The sequence below is a fragment of the Meriones unguiculatus genome, chromosome 3 (assembly GCF_030254825.1).
Source record: "Meriones unguiculatus strain TT.TT164.6M chromosome 3, Bangor_MerUng_6.1, whole genome shotgun sequence".
NCBI lineage: Eukaryota > Metazoa > Chordata > Mammalia > Rodentia > Muridae > Meriones > Meriones unguiculatus.
The window spans coordinates 90,389,116-90,406,774 of record NC_083351.1 but is presented as its reverse complement, the minus strand read 5'-3'; the positions used below and the strand labels follow the sequence as shown (position 1 = coordinate 90,406,774).

General features: G+C 42.6%; 1 protein-coding gene across 1 annotated transcript; it reads left to right on the top strand.

Moving 5' to 3' along the window:
• The first annotated feature begins 233 nt into the window (after window positions 1–233).
• Znf367 (zinc finger protein 367) lies at window positions 234–16,324 on the top strand. Its single transcript, XM_021649100.2, has 5 exons — window positions 234–836; window positions 6,873–7,023; window positions 9,142–9,261; window positions 10,193–10,331; window positions 13,848–16,324. The coding sequence occupies exons 1-5, from the start codon at window positions 450–452 to the stop codon at window positions 14,068–14,070; spliced, it is 1,020 nt and encodes a 339-aa protein (XP_021504775.1). The 5' UTR covers window positions 234–449; the 3' UTR covers window positions 14,071–16,324.
• The last annotated feature ends 1,335 nt before the right edge of the window (window positions 16,325–17,659 follow it).

The window sequence follows — 17,659 nt, the reverse complement described above, 5'->3', positions numbered from 1 at the left end:
GTCGGGGCCAGAGGCGCGCTCCGGCCGACTTTCGAACGCGGTTGGCCCTCCGGACAAAAAAGTATGAGAGCGGCGGCCAATGGCGTGGCGGCAAGGACCCGCGCTCGCGCTTGGTCCCGCCCCCTGCGGGCGGCACACAGCCCGGGCCCGGCCATTGGCCCGCGCGCCCTGTCACTCGTCGCGGCGGCCAGCCGCAGGGTCCTCGCGGCGACTGGTTCCGCCCAGGCGCGAAATGTAACGCGGGAAAAGCCGGAGCGGGGACCGCGGCGGCAGGTTGGGATCCTCGGGGGCTCGGCGCCGCGCGTCCCAGCTCTCCTGTCGGCAGCCGCTGCAGCCGGGCCGTCCGGAGCCGCCCGCCATGAGCCGGCGGCTGTGAGGCGCCGAGGCGTAGCAGCGCGGGCGGGCAAGGCACGCTCGGGCCGAGAGCGCGAGGGCTGCAGAGAGCCAGCATGATCCGCGGCGCCGCGGCGCCCATGGCGGAGCCGCCGCCGGTCATCTTCTGCCACGACTCCCCGAAGCGCGTCCTGGTGTCGGTCATCAGGACCACGCCGGCAACGCCTCCGTGCAGCAGCGCGGGGGAGCCCGAGCCGCCGCCGCCGCTCGTCCCCACCAGCCCCGGCTTCAGCGACTTCATGGTGTACCCGTGGCGCTGGGGTGAGAACGCGCATAACGTGACGCTCAGCCCGGGGGCGGCGGGCGCCGTCGTTTCGGCCGCACTGCCCGCGGCGGCTGAGCTCCCGACGCTGCGGGGTGCACCGCCGTCCGCCTCGGTGGCCGCCGCGTCGGGCGGGGAGGACGAGGAGGAGGCGAGCAGCCCGGACAGCGGCCACCTCAAGGTGAGCGGCGCGGGCGGCCGGGGCGCGGGGCCGCCGGGGGCCCGTTAACGGCGCGGCGCGGCGGCCGGGCGGGGCGGGGCCGGGGAGGAAAAGCGGGGCGGCGGGGGCGGTGGCTGACAGGACGCTGACGTCACTGCCGCGCGCCAAAACCGGACTTTGGGGGGCGGGGTCACGTGACGGGCCCGGCGCGGAGGCTGGGCTGAGGGCAGCAGGTGCAGCGGCGTGGAGAAGGGCGGCTCGCCGCGTCAGGGCGCCCCGCGCTGCTGGCTCTGACCTCGCAGCCTCTGGAAAGACAGCTTGTGAGCCTCTGACCCCAGCCCACGCTGGGGCGGGGCAACGTGCCGCTCTGTTTCCCGGGCTGGCCTCGAGTTTCCAGAGTTCCACCTTCCGAGTGCTGGAATTCAAGGCTAGCGACACCATGTCCCAGTATACGCTCTATGCATCAGAGCCGCTGAGGCTTAGGGGGTTTGTTAACGGGACTTCAACGCGGTGACTGTGCTTGGAAGGACCCGGGACTGTGTCTGTGGAGCTAGACTTTAATACCTTACATTCACCAGAGCTCAGAAAGGTATCGGTAAATTTGTGTGTCGAGTATCCAGGTTCTGTTGGTTGGGTGCCCGAATAATTTGCTACAAGTAGTCAGCAAATTGCTCAGCGGATTAAGGAATGCTTCGTTTATAAGTTGAAACAAGTTTGGTGACATTATGGGCAGTAGCCAGGACGGTAAAACTGTGTTTTGGCTGAGGAAATAGATGCTTTACTAGTGGCATTATTATAGAGCAGAAAAATTATGAGAGTACTTGGACACGCTTCAAGTATTAAACTGCACATCAGTGCATATTTGAAAGAACAGTAGAGGTCTTGGTGTGGGAACAGCTGTGTTGCCGGCCTTAGGGAACCCCTTCTAAGATGTCATCTTAGGTACCTCAGGTATCTATAAGTTTTGTATTAATGTTTTAGTCCTTCTTAGAATATGTATTGTACAGTTAAGTGGTGGAAAGGTTTGCATGCAAAAATACTGTAGTGGTTTGAGACAGTTTCTCTGTGTAACGTTGGCTGTCCTGGACTCCCTTTGTAGGCCAGCCTGGCCTTGAACTCACAGAGATCCGCCTGCCTTGCCTCCTGGATTGCACACCTCGCCCATCTGTGTATGGGTATTTTTGCTGCATGTGTGTCTGTGTGTGTGTATGTCTGGAACTGGATTAATAGACAGTTGTGAGCCACCATGTGGGGGCTGGGAATTAGCTCAAGTTCTTTGGAAGATCTTAACCAGTGGGCCATCTCTCTGCACTCTTCCCCCATGACTTAATCTTAGTTTTAACTCAGTTTGATTTTGGATTCTCAAAGAAAAATGATGCAGATCAGTGTTTCTCAAATTTCCTAATGCTGCAGCCCTTTAATATACAACAGTTCCTGTTGTGGTGCTCCCAAGCATAAAGTTGTTTTTGTTACTACTTCATTGCTGTAATTTTGCTAGTTGTGAATTGTAATGTAAATATGTTTCTTAATGGTCTTAGGCAACCCCTGTGAGAGAGTTGTTAGACCCCGCATATATATATATGTGTGTGTGTGTGTGTGTGTGTGTGTATATATATTGCCCTTCTCACAGAACATTTGTGATTTTCAGAAATAATTTGACAACAGATTCCAGTTCTTTCTTAATTAGTGAAGGGATCCACGTGCAGCCCCCCCCCCCCCCAGGTTCATTTAGGTTCTAGACTTAAGGGAGAGCACTGGAATATGCCTTTATCCGAGAAAGTGACCTTGTTTGTATTCTGGTCAAGATGTTGTTAAGTTTAAAGAGGGAGTCCAGGCTTCTTTGCCTCTAACATTCTTACAGTGATGATCTACCTCACCAGGCTTTAAATGAATGATGATGATGCTTGGCTGAGTCTGCTCTCTCCCCAGGAAGAAGGAGATGAGTCTGTAGTGCTCCCATCGCCCTTTGTCATGCCACTCTGAGGCTAACAGCTGTGAGTGAGCACAGCAGTTATTTTCTGTTTGTTGCTATGACTCCCAGGGGAGGTGTTAACATCTGAGTTATACAGCCCCTGAGTCAGCTTTCTGTTGCTCTTTTGTTTATCCTGCCCTACACTGTCTCCCTTGAGTGGGTAAAGAACAGGTATCACTAGCCAGCATGTTTTGGTCCCTCATTATAAGATAACTCAGCATATAAGATAACTCAGATATATATATATATATATATATATATATATATATATACAGTTATATAACTCAGATATATATATATATATACACAGTTATATTATATATATATATTAACATTACTGATTAACATTATCTTCTGGTGGTTGAATTTTGGGAAAGACCAAGAATAGATAAAGTGTCCTTGTTTTCCAGGATACTGTATCCTCCTGTCTGTGCCCCTGTTCAAACTACATTCATGATGGATGCTGTGGGGCACCAAAGGTTCTGGCTTCTCTGATACCATTCACAGCCTGCCTCTGCCTGTCCAGTATCTACTTTTAATATCCGAACATCTAGATTGCATGTAGTATTGCACATAATTGATTTTGATCTTCATATAAAAACTTGTTCTGTTAGCATAGTAGCTATCATTTATTACCTGGTGTGGAGTAGGCACTTTATAATGTCAGGAGTAAACTACCAGGCCCTCTGTTGAGCACTCTGAGTTATTGTCTAATATGGCTTACCTGCTGAGGAATAAGAAAAAGAGTCTCCAAGATTAATGTCATATGATAGCAGAACTTCTAATACCAACCAGAACTCTTGTTTTTACTCTCTACATCATATTGTTCCCATATGTATCACATATAAATGGACTTTTGGGGATTAGTTTTTTAAATATTTAGCTGATGTATGCAAACATAACTTATAGCTTATCTAGATCAATTGAGATGCTTTATATAGGGGATGACAGATGAATTGCATTGGAGACTTGTTACTACTTCATTGCTGTAATTTTGCTAGTTGTGAATTGTAATGTAAATATGTTTCTTAATGGTCTTAGGCAACCCCTGTGAGAGAGTTGTTAGACCCCGCATATATATATGTGTGTGTGTGTGTGTGTGTGTGTGTATTGCCCTTCTCACAGAACATTTGTGATTTTCAGAAATAATTTGACAACAGATTCCAGTTCTTTCTTAGTGAAGGGATCCACGTGCAGCCCCCCCCCCCCCCCCAAGGTGAAGACAAATCCAGGTGGAGAGTAAGCAGATCTGAGTATCATAGGAAGTTTGTATCCAGACCCAAATGTGAGATGGGTTATATGGTTCATTACACTCCCTCATCAGGGCTCACAAACATCTCTCAAGATCTGCTTTTCTTTTCTTTTTCTTGTTTATTATGCCATGTCTTAGATAGGTTTCTATTGATGTGATGAAATACCATGACCAAGAGCAACTGGAGGGAACAACTCTGAGGTCATACTGTATCTCTGAGGGAAGGCAAGACAGGAGCCATGAGGAGTGCTGCTTAGGGGCTTGATTCTATGGCCTTGGTATCTTACTATACAATAGAACTATTAGGACAGGCCTTATATTTGAACTTGTCTAAAACATTCAAGGCTTTTTAGGTCTTCTGTCTTAATATGACTAAGCACTTTGAGAATTACTCATCTGCCTCCTAGAGATTGGGCAGTTCTGTATGCAAAAGTTTTTAATGATGTAATCATTCAAAATTTCATATTGACATTGTTCTTTGTGTGTCTTTCAGGCTATAGACACAATTGGCTGCAGATAAACATGCCTTGAAACATGGCTCTCTGATTGTTAAGACCAAAATGAAAATGGCCTTTCCAAGTAGTATTGGTTATTTACTGTTTATGGTTGGGGCTGTCGATGGCCCAGGGTGTAAAATGCTTGCTGCATAAGCATGAGGGCCTGTGTTTAGATCCCTAGCACCCACATAAAAGCCATGTGAAGCACATATATAAACACAGTGATGGAAGGAATGAGGGTGTCTAGAGACAGGAAGATCCCAGGGCCTCTGGCCAGCCAGCCTAGTAGAAATGATGAGCTTCAGATTCAGTGAGACCCTGACACTGACCTGGCTCCCAGGTGTGCATACACAGGCATGCACACACGTATGCAACATACATACACAGATGTGTGGCTAGTAGATCCTGCTCACTTATGTGGGTTATTATTTTGTGTCTTATTTCCTTAATTAAAATAATGTATTTATTAAACTATTACCTGTATGTGGCAAGTATGTTGTATTTATGTACTGTTTTAAGTGGGCATGTTTTATTTTTCTCTAGTAGCAAAGAAAATAGTAATGGGTAATTTAATCTTTTTTTTTCTTTTTGATTGTTTGAGACAGGGTTTCTCTATGTAGTCCTGGATGTCCTGGAACTAGGGCTATAGACCAGGGTGACCTTGAACTCACAGATCCACAGTACTGGAATTAAAAGTGTGTGCCACCACACCTGGCATGGACTTCTTTCAAAGTGAAAATTTGACTGAAGGAAATTTGCTTAGAGCTTATTATCATTCTAGGTATAAGGCTAATATTTAAGCTTTCGACGCCTATAGATTTTACATGGAAAACATTGACATCTTTTAGCTGTGCATACTTGTAGCACTGTTCTTTTTTTAAGACATGCTTGTTTTATATTAGAGAAGGTAGTACAGACTTCCCATGAACAATATGCAGTTTCCCCTTTTGTTGGCATGCTAAATTAGTGTAATTCACTGTGACAGTGTTGTATGCTGTTAATTGTTCAAGTTGTCTTGAGTTTTCTGATTGTTTTTTTGAGACAGTCTCACTGTGTAGCCCAGGCAGGCCTTAAACTCACCTACAATCATCCTGCCTCAGCTCCTGAAAGCAGGAATTACTACTTTATAGCTTCTTGACTTTTTACTCTCCTCTTTTTGAGATAAGGTCTGTGCTATGTAGTTTGTTTGGCCTCTGAGTTCTACGCAGAGATTCACCTACCTCTGCCTCCCAAGTACTGGGATGAAAAGCTTGCACCACCACACATGGCCTTGTTGGGCTTGTTATTTTTTTTTTTGTTGTTGTTGTTGTTTTTTCCCAAGACAGGTTTCTCTGTGTAACCTTGGCTGTCCTTGACATGCTTTGTAGACCAGTCCCACCTCAGCCTCCCTGAGTGCTGGGATTATAGGCATATCCTGTCACATCCAGTGCTGCTTCTTGGTTTTTGTTTTGTTTTGTTTTTAAGTAAAATTATGTAATATTAAATTAACATTTTGAAGTGTGCCCTGAAAATATAAGAACTTATTTTGAATCCAGATTACTTTAGCTTCAGTAGACTGTATAGCTCTATCCATCTCCTCTTACGTCTCTTTCAAGCTCAAGGCCACTGGCATAAGTACGCAAGTGCCCTGACCCATCCTCAGCCGGGTATACTTGTTTACCCAGCTTTTTACAGCTCTGCCATGGCCTTCACTTTCTTGTGTGTTGATCTTGAGCAGCCCCAGGGAGAGTTTCTGACTGTTTAGGATTTTCTAGGCATATGCTCCATTTTCTGTGAGACTTTCTCTCTGATTTTCCTTCCTGTGCCTGCTTGCTTTAGCTGAATCCATTTTTTTTTTTTTTTTTTTTTTTTGCCAGAGAGAGCAGCAGGTTGTTTTGTAAACCGTTTGTGACTCATGCCCTCTGAATAGTTAGTCTATGTCCTGAGAGATATCCAGATTAGGTGAGGCAAAGCAAGGGCCTTGTCCATCAAATACTCCAACCAGGTCACAGCAGATAGTTCTTCCAAGATAGGGTCTGGTTTGCTCTCTCTGGAAGTAGGGGCAAAGAGCCACACACTAGGAACACAGACCTTTTGTAGGCTGCTACTGGGTAAAGGACAATGCCAAGTGAAAGTGCTGTGGGGATGTTTGTTGATTTTGTATTTGATGAGTTCTGTTAGTCTTTTTAGTCTATACTGGGTCTGTGACTGCTTATTTTAGTAGTTTTCTATTCTCTGGAGAGGTGGGCTATTGGAGTCTCGTCCTCTACTGTTCTTGCTCATGCTGCTCAGTGTTTATTTTACACTGCTTTAATATTCCAGGGAATTATATTAAAGTTTCTAAACAATGTTGGCAGGATGGAATCCGACGTGGCAGGCCCAGAGCAGACACTGTCCGGGATTTGATAAATGAAGGAGAGCACTCGTCCAGCAGGATCCGTTGTAACATATGCAACAGGGTGTTTCCGAGGGAAAAGTCACTCCAGGCTCACAAAAGGACTCATACAGGTAGGATGGCAACATTGTAGAAAATGGCTAGAACTGATAATTGATTAAAACTTGATTTGGTGTTTGGGTTGATGTTATTTGATTAGGTTAAACTGTTCGTATAAATTGCCTTACATTTTCTTATGTTGCCACTATTACTTTGAAGTTTATTAGCCACTATTTACTCTGTTGCTTTTTGGTGGGGAATGCTGGTTTTAGGATTTTAAAACTTAACATAGTCGCTTCAGATGTTAGTTGTGTCCTTATTATTGGATTGTTTCATTAGAAGTCCCTGCAATCCATGTAGAAAGCAAAATACTTTGTAGAAGGCCTATGTTCTTTCCACAAAGTTGACTGCAGGGTTAGGAGCCTTATAGTAAATCTCGATTTTTTAGTTTGTAGATGAAAACCTATTGCCACTGACTTACAAACTGTCCTGCCCAACACTGCACCAGTTCCTAGTGTCTTCTGAAGACATCGGGTACCCTGGAACTGGGCTTAGAGATGATTAGAGCTACCCTGTGGATGCTAGGAGTTGGACCTGCATCTTCTGAATGTGCAGCAAGTACTCTTGACTGCTGAGCCAAGTCTCCAGCTCCACAGTGGGTTTGACCTGGCGGTCTAGAACTTGGCCTTTTAACATCGAGGTTCCCACACAAACTGTGGTCATTATTTGTTTATTTTCTTTTTTGAACAGATTCTTTAATGTGATAGCTCTTTTCTTCTTAGTTAAATCCTTGTAAAGGAGTGTGGCTTTAATTTTGATAAACTAAGCTAGAGGCTTTGACTTTAGATGTCATCAGTAAAGCTATTGCTTCATTTAATAATACAATTTTGAGAATTTTTGAAGGTCTTTTCAATCTAATTAGTCTGAATCCTCCCCAATAAGTGGTTCACAGGCCGCAGAACTCTTGTTCCCAGTGTTAGGAGTAAGTTAAGGTCATGGGTCTTAATGAAGAAAGCCTCATGTTCCTGTCCTAATCTGCTACTCCTTTGCTGTATGTCCCAGATGCTTATGTATCTTGGCCTGCTATAGGGACACAAGAAAAAAATGCTAAACTCAAGTTCCCCAAGAAACAGTTAAGTTCCAGTAGCACAGACTTTGTGAAAAGCTGTCCACTGTTAACTAGTGGTCCCTGTAGCTCAGTGTTTAAGTTATATGCAACTGTTCATGATTGGGTTAGTATGTCTATAAATAATGAGATGTTTAGAGGGAACATGTCAAGGTTCTGAGTCATACTGAAGGGAATTGTAATTGGTTAAAAGTTGTCATTTGCAATAAATAATAGATTAATTATGATTGACATTTTTGAGCACCTTATCTAAGAAAGCACTATGTTTTATTTAGAAATTTAAATGAAACAGAAAGTAAGGAGAATTTCTGCAGAGGAGACTCTTGTGGTAAATAATCAGCACAGGATAGTTCATGAGAGAATATACTAAGTGCAGCTGAAAGCATACATGACTCAGGGTCTGAATGAGCAGGGAAGACAGTATTTTTAAGGATAAGAACCAGATAAAGATGCAGCTTCCTAGCTGGAATGTTCTTATAGAGGAAAGTACAGACTGATCTCCAGGTAGCTAAATAAATTTGGTGACATTGCATACAGAAAAGATACTAGGACCCCCTTAAAAATCAGCAGGCAACTTTTAGCAGTTAAAGGAGCTCAGTAGGGTTTGGGATGGCTTGAGGAATTACTGGCATTACAAAATCAGAGTTCTTTGCTAGTGCCTCCAGCATATGAAATACAGCATATGAAGGAAGCTAGAGGCCAGTTAGGCTATTGGAGCATCCCCTCTGGTTGAATGAGACCAAGGAAATAACCACAGAAAGCAGGAGTTGGAGATAGTGTGTAAATCAGGAAAGAGCTCATAATTGGACTGTTAAGGAGAAAAGTATAGATTAGTAAGATTAGTATGCTAGTAACAAGGCTTGAACCTGGGTTTCGAAATGCTCAAGACCTAGGGAGTGTAGTGTGTTTTGTAGAGGACAGCGGCTCCAGTGTCGCCGTTTCCCCTGCCTGAGCGCACTGTAACGTGTCATTGCTCACTGGAGTTCTGACTCGTGTAAGGAGGATTTTCTTCCTGCCCCTTCTCGCCCTGCTGCCTCGGGTCTGATTATGGTGTCTGTCGTCTTAGGTGAAAGGCCTTATCTGTGTGACTATCCAGACTGTGGAAAAGCCTTTGTTCAAAGTGGACAGCTCAAAACACACCAACGTCTTCACACCGGAGAGAAGCCTTTTGTCTGTTCAGAAAATGGTATGGTGTTAGAAGTGATATTTCAGGAATAGCTGGTAACCAGCTAGTAGTTAGATTACATTTTACTTACATTTTAAAACATAAGTCATGTCCCCCTACTCCCAAGCTACTTCACACATGCTAGATAGTATCTACTCTATCTAGCATTGAGCTACATACCCAGCCCAAGCTTTATTAAGTATAAAAATGCATAACAAATATAGTCTTTGTAATAGGCTTTTATGCTGGTCCTGCACTGTTAAACTAGAGTAAGTATCTCTTTTCTTAAAGGCACATATTTTTACATCCATCTATTTGACTGTGGGGAGATAAGGGATTAAATTTAGATTATCAGGGTTGGTGCCAAGTGCCTTTACTCACTGAGCCATCTTGCTGGCCCTCTTAAGTGGTTGTTGTTTGTTTTAAATCAGTGTCCAAAAAAAGTGTAAAAGCATGTATATATTTATATTTTCTTATTGTCCTGTCCCCCCATTTTTTTTATTGTTTTCTTGATTACTTTTGTAAATCTTATAAATGTTTATAGGCTGTTCATTTTTAGTTTCTACATATGAGAGGAAACTTTTTGTTTCTTTCTGAGATAGGGTCTCACTGTGTAGCATTACATAGACTAGAACTCCTTATATAAACCAGGCTGTCGTCAAACTAAAAGAAATACACCTGCCTCTGCCTGCTGAGTTTTGGAATCAAAGGCATGCAACATCATACCTGACTCAATAGAAAATATTTGCTTTATTATTTTTAAAAAATTATTTTATTTTATGAGTGTGTTTGCGCGTATATTTATGTATCATGGTCAGAGGAGGGCATTGGATCCCATGGATATAGCTATAGAAGTTTGTTTGCCTTCCTTTATTGTATACATTGAAGTTGGACATGTTTAGTATGTCTGAATGTCCAGATTCTAGTGAACATTTCCTTCTGTGTCTTAAAGGCTGCCTAAGCAGATTCACTCATGCAAACCGCCACTGTCCGAAGCACCCTTATGCCAGGCTGAAGAGAGAAGAGCCAACAGACACACTCAGCAAACATCAGTCTGCTGACAACAAGGCTGCTGCCGAGTGGCTAGCAAAGTAAGGCCTGCTGTTTGAAGTCGCCCAGAAAGATGCCTTTGGGGCTTGGGTTTATATTAAAGTGTTGAAAAGTCTCATTCTAAATAAATGTCCCATATAGATTTTATAAAATGTTTCAGAATAACTAAGCTTCCTATAGAATTGTTATGAGTGCTTGGAATCTGTGTATGATAGAAATATAATAGTTTGTGTGCTCAAAGCGTTCTCTTTGTTTCACTGTTGAAAAATATGTAATACTGTGAGGTCATGACAACAAGGTCAGTATAAAGATCTTTCTCTGAGAATATGGCTCAGTGACTCGCTGTTGTCGACATCTCTGCAGGTTCTCTGCAGGGCCTCTACAGCTCTTCCCCTAATTGTGCCGCAGTGGGCTGGTGTTTACTGACAGCCATGCCACTGTTGTTGCAGGGCTTCTCTGCTCTTGGCCAGGCCTCACTTCTTCCTCTAGCCATTCTGCTTGTCTTCAGTTCTCATTCAGGCTAAACGTCATTTCAGTTAAGGCTTACTTGACCTACCCAGAAACTCCTAGAACAAACAGGCTGGGATCCATTTCATAGATGCTACTTTTCAAGAGGCTAGTATCATCCTCAGTGTGGAGCCCAAACCATCGTTATGAGTCCTTACTCACAGCCCCAGTGACCTGTCATCATTCTCTTGTTCTAGTCCTTAATTTGTACTGAGCTAATGTTGCTTTAATGCTTCTTATCTGCTGCCAATGTTCCTAGTGTGAGGAGACAGATTTCCTGAAGTGATATGGTTGTGTTTTATTTCTTTATAAACAAGATCTCACAGTATAATCCTGGCAAGTCTGGGCTCGTTATATAGACTAGGCTGCCTTGGAATTCACAGAAATTCATCTGTCTCTGCCTCCAATGTGTAGGGATTAAAGGCATGTACCATCAGCCAAGCTATTTTTTTTATATAATTTAAAAGAAGCATTATTGAGTATCATGTAGGTTGTATATATTAACCTGTACAATTTGATACAGCTGATGTGTATGTACCATGGAACCATTACAGTCAAATGGATGCATCTATATAGCCAAGTTTTCTCTGGCTTTTTAATAGCCCCTCTTAACTGCACTGCTCCCCAGCTGACATTCTTCTGCTGGGACTGTACACTAATTTGTATTTTCTAGAGCTTTATAAGAATGTTATCGAATGGTCGCTTTTACTCAGCATCATCACTTAAGGTTTATCTCTATGGAATGTCAGGCATTTGCTCCTTTTGTTTCTAGATAGTAATTTAATGTGTAGCTCTATGCCAGCTTGTTTAGTCAGTCACCTTTTGATAGATGTTTGGGTTGCTTTAGATGTTTTAAATAAAGCTGTGAGCATTATTATTCAGGGCCTTATATTGACACTTGTAGGTGAGGGCACCATCATTAAATATGCACTTTGGACACCAAGAGAATAGACATTTACATTTTTCTTGTGAGTTATCAGGTGGCTAGAATTAAAACTAGCATAAAATTTTTTTGATAAACTATATTATTTTCTTGGTCATATTTCTTTTTTCTTTTTCTTTTTTTCTTTTTTTTTTTTTTGAGACAAGGTTTCTCTGTGTAGTCTTATCTGTCCTAGAACTCACTCTGTAGACCAGGCTGGCCTCAGTTCAAGAGATGTGCCTGCCTCTGCCTCCTGAGTGCTTGGGATTCAGGGTGTGCATCACTACCACTCCCAGGGAAAAAAAAAAAAGTTAGGCAGTGGTGTCACAAGCCTTTAATTCCAGCACTCAGGAGGCAGAGATAGGTAGGTCTGTGAGCTTGAGGCAAGCCTGGTCTACAGAGTGAGTTCCAGGACAGCCAGGGCTACACAGAGAAACCCTGTCTCAAAATCAAAAAGCCATTGTTTTGTTAAATAATGTTTTTCCCCCTGTGGTCTGAGGCTCCTGATACCAAGGGCTTGTGTTTTTCTGGTCCTCGGTTGAACTTGGAGCCTTGATACATGTTATGCAAATGTTCTACCTCTGAGCTACACATAGTGTGATGGCAAACATCATTAGAGATTGCAGTGTGAAGCCTAAAACAGCAAGTGTTTGATTATAGACATGAACAGGAGTGTTTGCTCTACTCTGAATTTAAGTTCTCTGTGTAAATAGAACTCCTGTGTACTATCTGAATAATAACTGAAAAATAAAACTTACTGAGGAACCTATTTAGCAAAAGAATTGGGGGAGGGTTGGTTTTTCAAGACAGAGTTTCTCTGTATAGCCTTGGCTGTCCTAGATTTACTTTGTAGCCTAGGCTGGCCTCAAACAGAGATCCACCTGCCTCTGCCTCTCTGAGTGCTGGGATTACAGGCATGTGCTACTGTGCCCGGCTCCAAAATTTCGTTCTTATTAGTGTATATTATATCATTGGATATTGTAATGGGTTTCATCAAATACATACAAGTCTATCAAGTACTTTACCAGAATCTCTGTGATTGTTCTCTCCTAGACCCCTCGTTTCCTCAGTCTACTTTTATGACATACAGATAAATGATTTAATGAGGCTATAGAAAGTCTGAGGTCCACAAATGAGAGAAAATGTGATATTTATCTTTTTGTGTCTATATTAATTTTGTTCTTTATGGCTGAATCAAATCCATTATGTGTTGTTTACTATGATGGGACCTGGGAGAACGGAGCCAATAGATGAGGCAGACTGTAACAGTGTCTCGTGTAATAATAGCCAACTTTATTCAGAGGATCAGAGAGTTTATACTGAGGGTTAAGAGGAGTCACATGATTGTAAAGTGTGCAGTACCAGGACAGGTAACAATAGCTAGTTATAACAAAGTGTGAACATCACTCCTCTCCAGTATACTTGGGGGGTGCACGAAAGCATAATCCAAGAACACACACATGAATTAACTGAGCTCACAAAACTTCTGTCTTGGTTTCTTGAGTTTTCTCACAAGCACTCAGAAATTTCACATTCTTGGACCCTGTTCCAAATATATATATACACCACATTTTATCCCTCTGCTCAGACACCTAGGCTGATCCGTAGTTTGACTACTGTGAACAGTGCTTGAGTAAGCCTAAATGTACAAGTTTCTCCATAGTCTGTTGACTTGGGTGTGGGACAGCTGGGTCATATGGCACCTTGAGAATTTTGATGACCCCCCACAGAATTTCAATAGTGGCTGAGCTATGTATATTCCTGTTAGTATGTAATGGGTCTGATTGAGGCAAGGTGGAATATCAGGAATATTTCCTGATAGTTAAGGATGTTGAATTTTTTACCTATTTGTTTACTGTTTGTGTTTCATCTTTGAGAACTAGGAACTATTTTGTAAAAATATCTTATGTGTGTGTACCTGAGTGTATGTGTATACAGGAGTGCATGGGGCCTGGAACTGGAAGTACAGACAGTTGTGAGCTGTCACATGGGTGCTAGGAAGCCAACCCTGGTCCTCTGGAAGAGGAGCTAGTGCTCCTAACTGCTGAGCCATCTTTCCAGCCCCACTAAGAAAATATGTGACAATCTGATAGCTACCATATAAACAATATGTCTGCCTTTTGCACAGGTACTGGGAGATGAAAGAGCAGCGCACCCCTACCTTGAAAGGCAAGCTAGTTCAGAAGGCTGATCAAGAGCAGCAAGACCCTCTGGAGTACCTCCAGTCTGATGAGGAAGATGATGGAAAGAGTGGTGCCCAGCGCCGGCTGCAGGAACAACGGGAGAGGCTGCATGGGGCCCTGGCACTCATTGAGCTGGCCAACCTGACAGGGGCGCCACTCCGCCAGTAGCCCCCACACTGACTCTTCACTGTACAAATGTACTGCCCAGCATACTTACGAAGTAGATCCTTGGGCATAAGCCAAGCACCTTATTTGCTTATCATAGGCTGCTATTCTGTAGGAACTTTTATGAAGAATGTTGTTGCCTCTAACGAGGTGAGAGAGAATTGCACTTTTTTATATACGGAAATGAATTAGATGTAAAGTTTAAAATATTTTGTAAATATGGACTGCAGTTACAGGGTAGAAGCTACATGTTGTGGGAAGCTAGGTTTTGCAAGTTTAATGCATTCATTGGAAGCAGTTCTCACAGGAAGCACTTTGTGAATAAGACATTTGTATGAAAAAACAGATTGGTACAAATAGCCAAAGAAGGTTGAAATAGATTATTTATGAGATCATTTTTAACAGTGTATGTTAGTATGTGTGACAGTACTGTAAACACTGAAGCAAGGCAGTGTGAGACATATGTATAAGATACATATTTTTAAATTGCAAAATAGCTTGCCCAGTAAGGCTAGAGAAATGGGGGCCAACTATTTGGAAAGACGCTGTAAGTTACGAACTTGAGGATCTTGGTAAGGTGGGTCGTAGTTGAGTGTTTAAATTGTGTAACATGAGTCTTAGCCTGTCTTTGTGGGCTTTTTAACTCACTAATACTGATGCTTAGAAAGCACTCGTCACTCGGCTTGTTGACTGGGGACCTTTGCACATTGCTCAGCTGCTGGGCCTGAGTGATTAATCTTGCAAAGTCTATGTAGCCTGGCAGCTGGTGCACATGGGTACACCAGCGAGATCTCTTGTGGGCCCTGTAATGAGATTGGCACTTGCGTTTGTATTAATAAAAGGGACATCTGCAGGGTTGTTTCGTAGTGAAATGTTTTAGGTCTTTTGATAGTAAACACTAAATTTTAATTGTTCTGCTTGTTTGGCGTTATTAGCGGATGGAAGCCTCCATATTTATATTTTCAGTGCATATTGCCACCTTTCTGCTTCACTTCAGAATAACATGCCAAGCTATTTTGTGTTCACTAAATTTAGCTATCAGTTAAACACTTGAGTAAATATTGGCTATTCAAATATGCAGGCTTCTGAAATAGTTTTAACTGCAAGTGTGTTGTTGGATGGTTCAAAACCATTTTCTCAATAGATGAAGTCATTGAACATGCATTGTATACTAAGGCATGAAATGAAACCCAAGGGGCCAAGTAGCCACCTCTTTTATGGAGTCAGGATTCTATCACTTGAGCTTTTGTTAAAAGGTGAATAAAATTGTATGCAGAGCATGATGATTGATAGACTCTTTAATTGGAGACTTAAAGTAGTAGGAAAAATGGCTCCTCAGTGTCTTTTTTCTTTGAGTTGAGGTAGCACCCTATAAGTTTAGATGACACATTATTACCAATGTAGGCTTTGTTATAAAAATCTCAGCAGTTGCAGTACACAGGTAGTTGAGTTGTGTAGCCTTGAAGAGGGGAGGTAAGGAAATGTCTTGAGCACCAGTGTGAAACTGAAGACCTGGTAGTTAATAATGTGCATGACAACATACTTTACAAATGGAATTTCCCTGTACAGTCAATTACTTTAGGGACTTTTTGTAATAAGAGGATTTATATTTGTGATGGTCTTTAGAATTTTATCTGTAATCTGGTGTGTGGAATTTTAACTTGGAGCACTTATAAATACGGTAAGAGACCATACGCAGCATCTGAATATCTTTGGATTGGGGTTCAACATTTTCTCTAGAATTCTTCCTCAGATGAATGGGAATGTATGAACCAGAATGCAACACTCGTCAGTCTTGGGAAATTTAAGATCTGACCAGCTCACCGTAAGCAGTACGGTTTGAAAAATGGAGTTAGCCAATTCACAGATGATAGATTTAAGGCCTTCAAAAATAAGGGCTTTGTTTTTCTAGTTGACTTTTGTCGACTATTGTTAATATTCACAAGTATTTTTCATTTGTATGACTGGATAGTTTGAGAAATTATTCCAACTGTTTACCATTGGCCATGTTTTAAAGTTTTTTTTTTAAATTTTTTTACATAAGCTATGTACTTGGACAAAATACATTGGCATCTAAAATTTGAGGTGTGTTATGACTGCTTTTTGTTTTAAAAATGTGGTTACATTCAGATTTTTGAAGTGTTTTATGCTTCATATGGCTAAGTTGTAGTTTTGCAGAGTTAACAGCATATTAATAAACATGCTGTAATTTTAAAAGATGCTTTGAATAAAATTTTATTTTAATTTAAGCTTTAAAGTACATGGGTCATTCTTGCAGTTTTTATAATTTGTTGTTTCTCTTTCAAAAGTATAATAACCATGATATATATATTATATATATATATAAACCCTAAAAAATAGAAACAACCCACAATCTGACATCTTTTCATCTCACTTGTCTCAGACAGCTTTTTTAGATTGTGGGGCATGCCTGACTTAGGGCTCCACACACTAAGCAGGCATCCTACACTGAGCTGCATCAGCAGCCAGCCTTCAGGCAGCTTTTTTTTTTTTTTTCCTTTTTATATAGTGTGAATATGGTTTGAGACAGGAAGTCTGTCTGTCATGAGTTCTGGCATTAAAAGTTCACTCTTTTACTAACACTGGCCTGGGTTATAGATGCTAATTTCCTTACCTCATTCATTATCAGCGCTATATGCTAGGCCAAGTGCTTGCTGCATGAGCATGAGCACCCACGTAACAGTGGGCATAGTGGTATAGAACTCCAGCTCCAGTACCTGGGGACAGAAACAAGTGGATCCCAGCCAGCGTGAAGTGAAAAAGTCTCAGTGTCCACCCCTGGCCTCCATGTGCTGCGATGAATGAGTGCATGTGTACACATGTATGTGTACATACATGTACTGATGTTAGATCTCAAACTAGGACGGATGGCTGAAATGCCTAGTAACATATCAAAGCAGACTGTGGCCACCAGGTTCTCCCAACATCCCTCAGTCCCTACTCTGAACTGCCTGGCCCAGGGGCTGGGCTGTCCTTACCCCAGCTGCCTGTATAACCCAGCCTTTTCAGCTATTATGGTCCTTTCGCTTCTTGGTCTCCTGGTTTTCTCCTCTCCTTACATGGCCTGGTTCTGGATCATGGTCACTCTCGACCTTCCCAGATGTCTTCGCCTCTAGCTGTATCTTCCCCTTTATCCACAATAAACCTTCATCGTACCTAAGAGCACTTATGTCTTTTCTTTTTTTCATTCATCTATATTAGTGGCATTATTAGAAAAACATCTTGGCAGGTGTGTGCCTGTGCCATGACTCATGTAGACAGAGGCCAGGGGAGAGCTTTTGGAGGAGGTTCTCTCCGACGTCTAGGTTCTGGGGCTCAAACTTGGCTCATCAGGCTTGGTAGCAAGTGCCTTATCTGCCTTGCTAACTCGGAGGTTCTGGTGTAGTTGAATATTAACTATTGCCAGTCTTGCCTTGGGCCTTAAGTTAGGGTAGTAAAGAGCAGAGACTTCCTTTGACTCAAGGGTATATTGAGTTAGGTATCATTCTTTCAAAAGCCCGCCAGGTTTTCTTTTCACCCAAGATATTTTCGGTTGGTCTTGAGTACTTGAAATGATCAAGGTTACCCTGCC

Coding starts and splice junctions, on each gene's coding strand:
- Znf367 (XM_021649100.2), top strand. CDS start 450: ATGATCCGCGGCGCCGCGGCGCCCATGGCGGAGCCGCCGCCGGTCATC. Junction 837..6,872: donor CGGACAGCGGCCACCTCAAG/GTGAGCGGCGCG, acceptor CAATGTTGGCAG/GATGGAATCCGACGTGGCAG. Junction 7,024..9,141: donor TCACAAAAGGACTCATACAG/GTAGGATGGCAA, acceptor CTGTCGTCTTAG/GTGAAAGGCCTTATCTGTGT.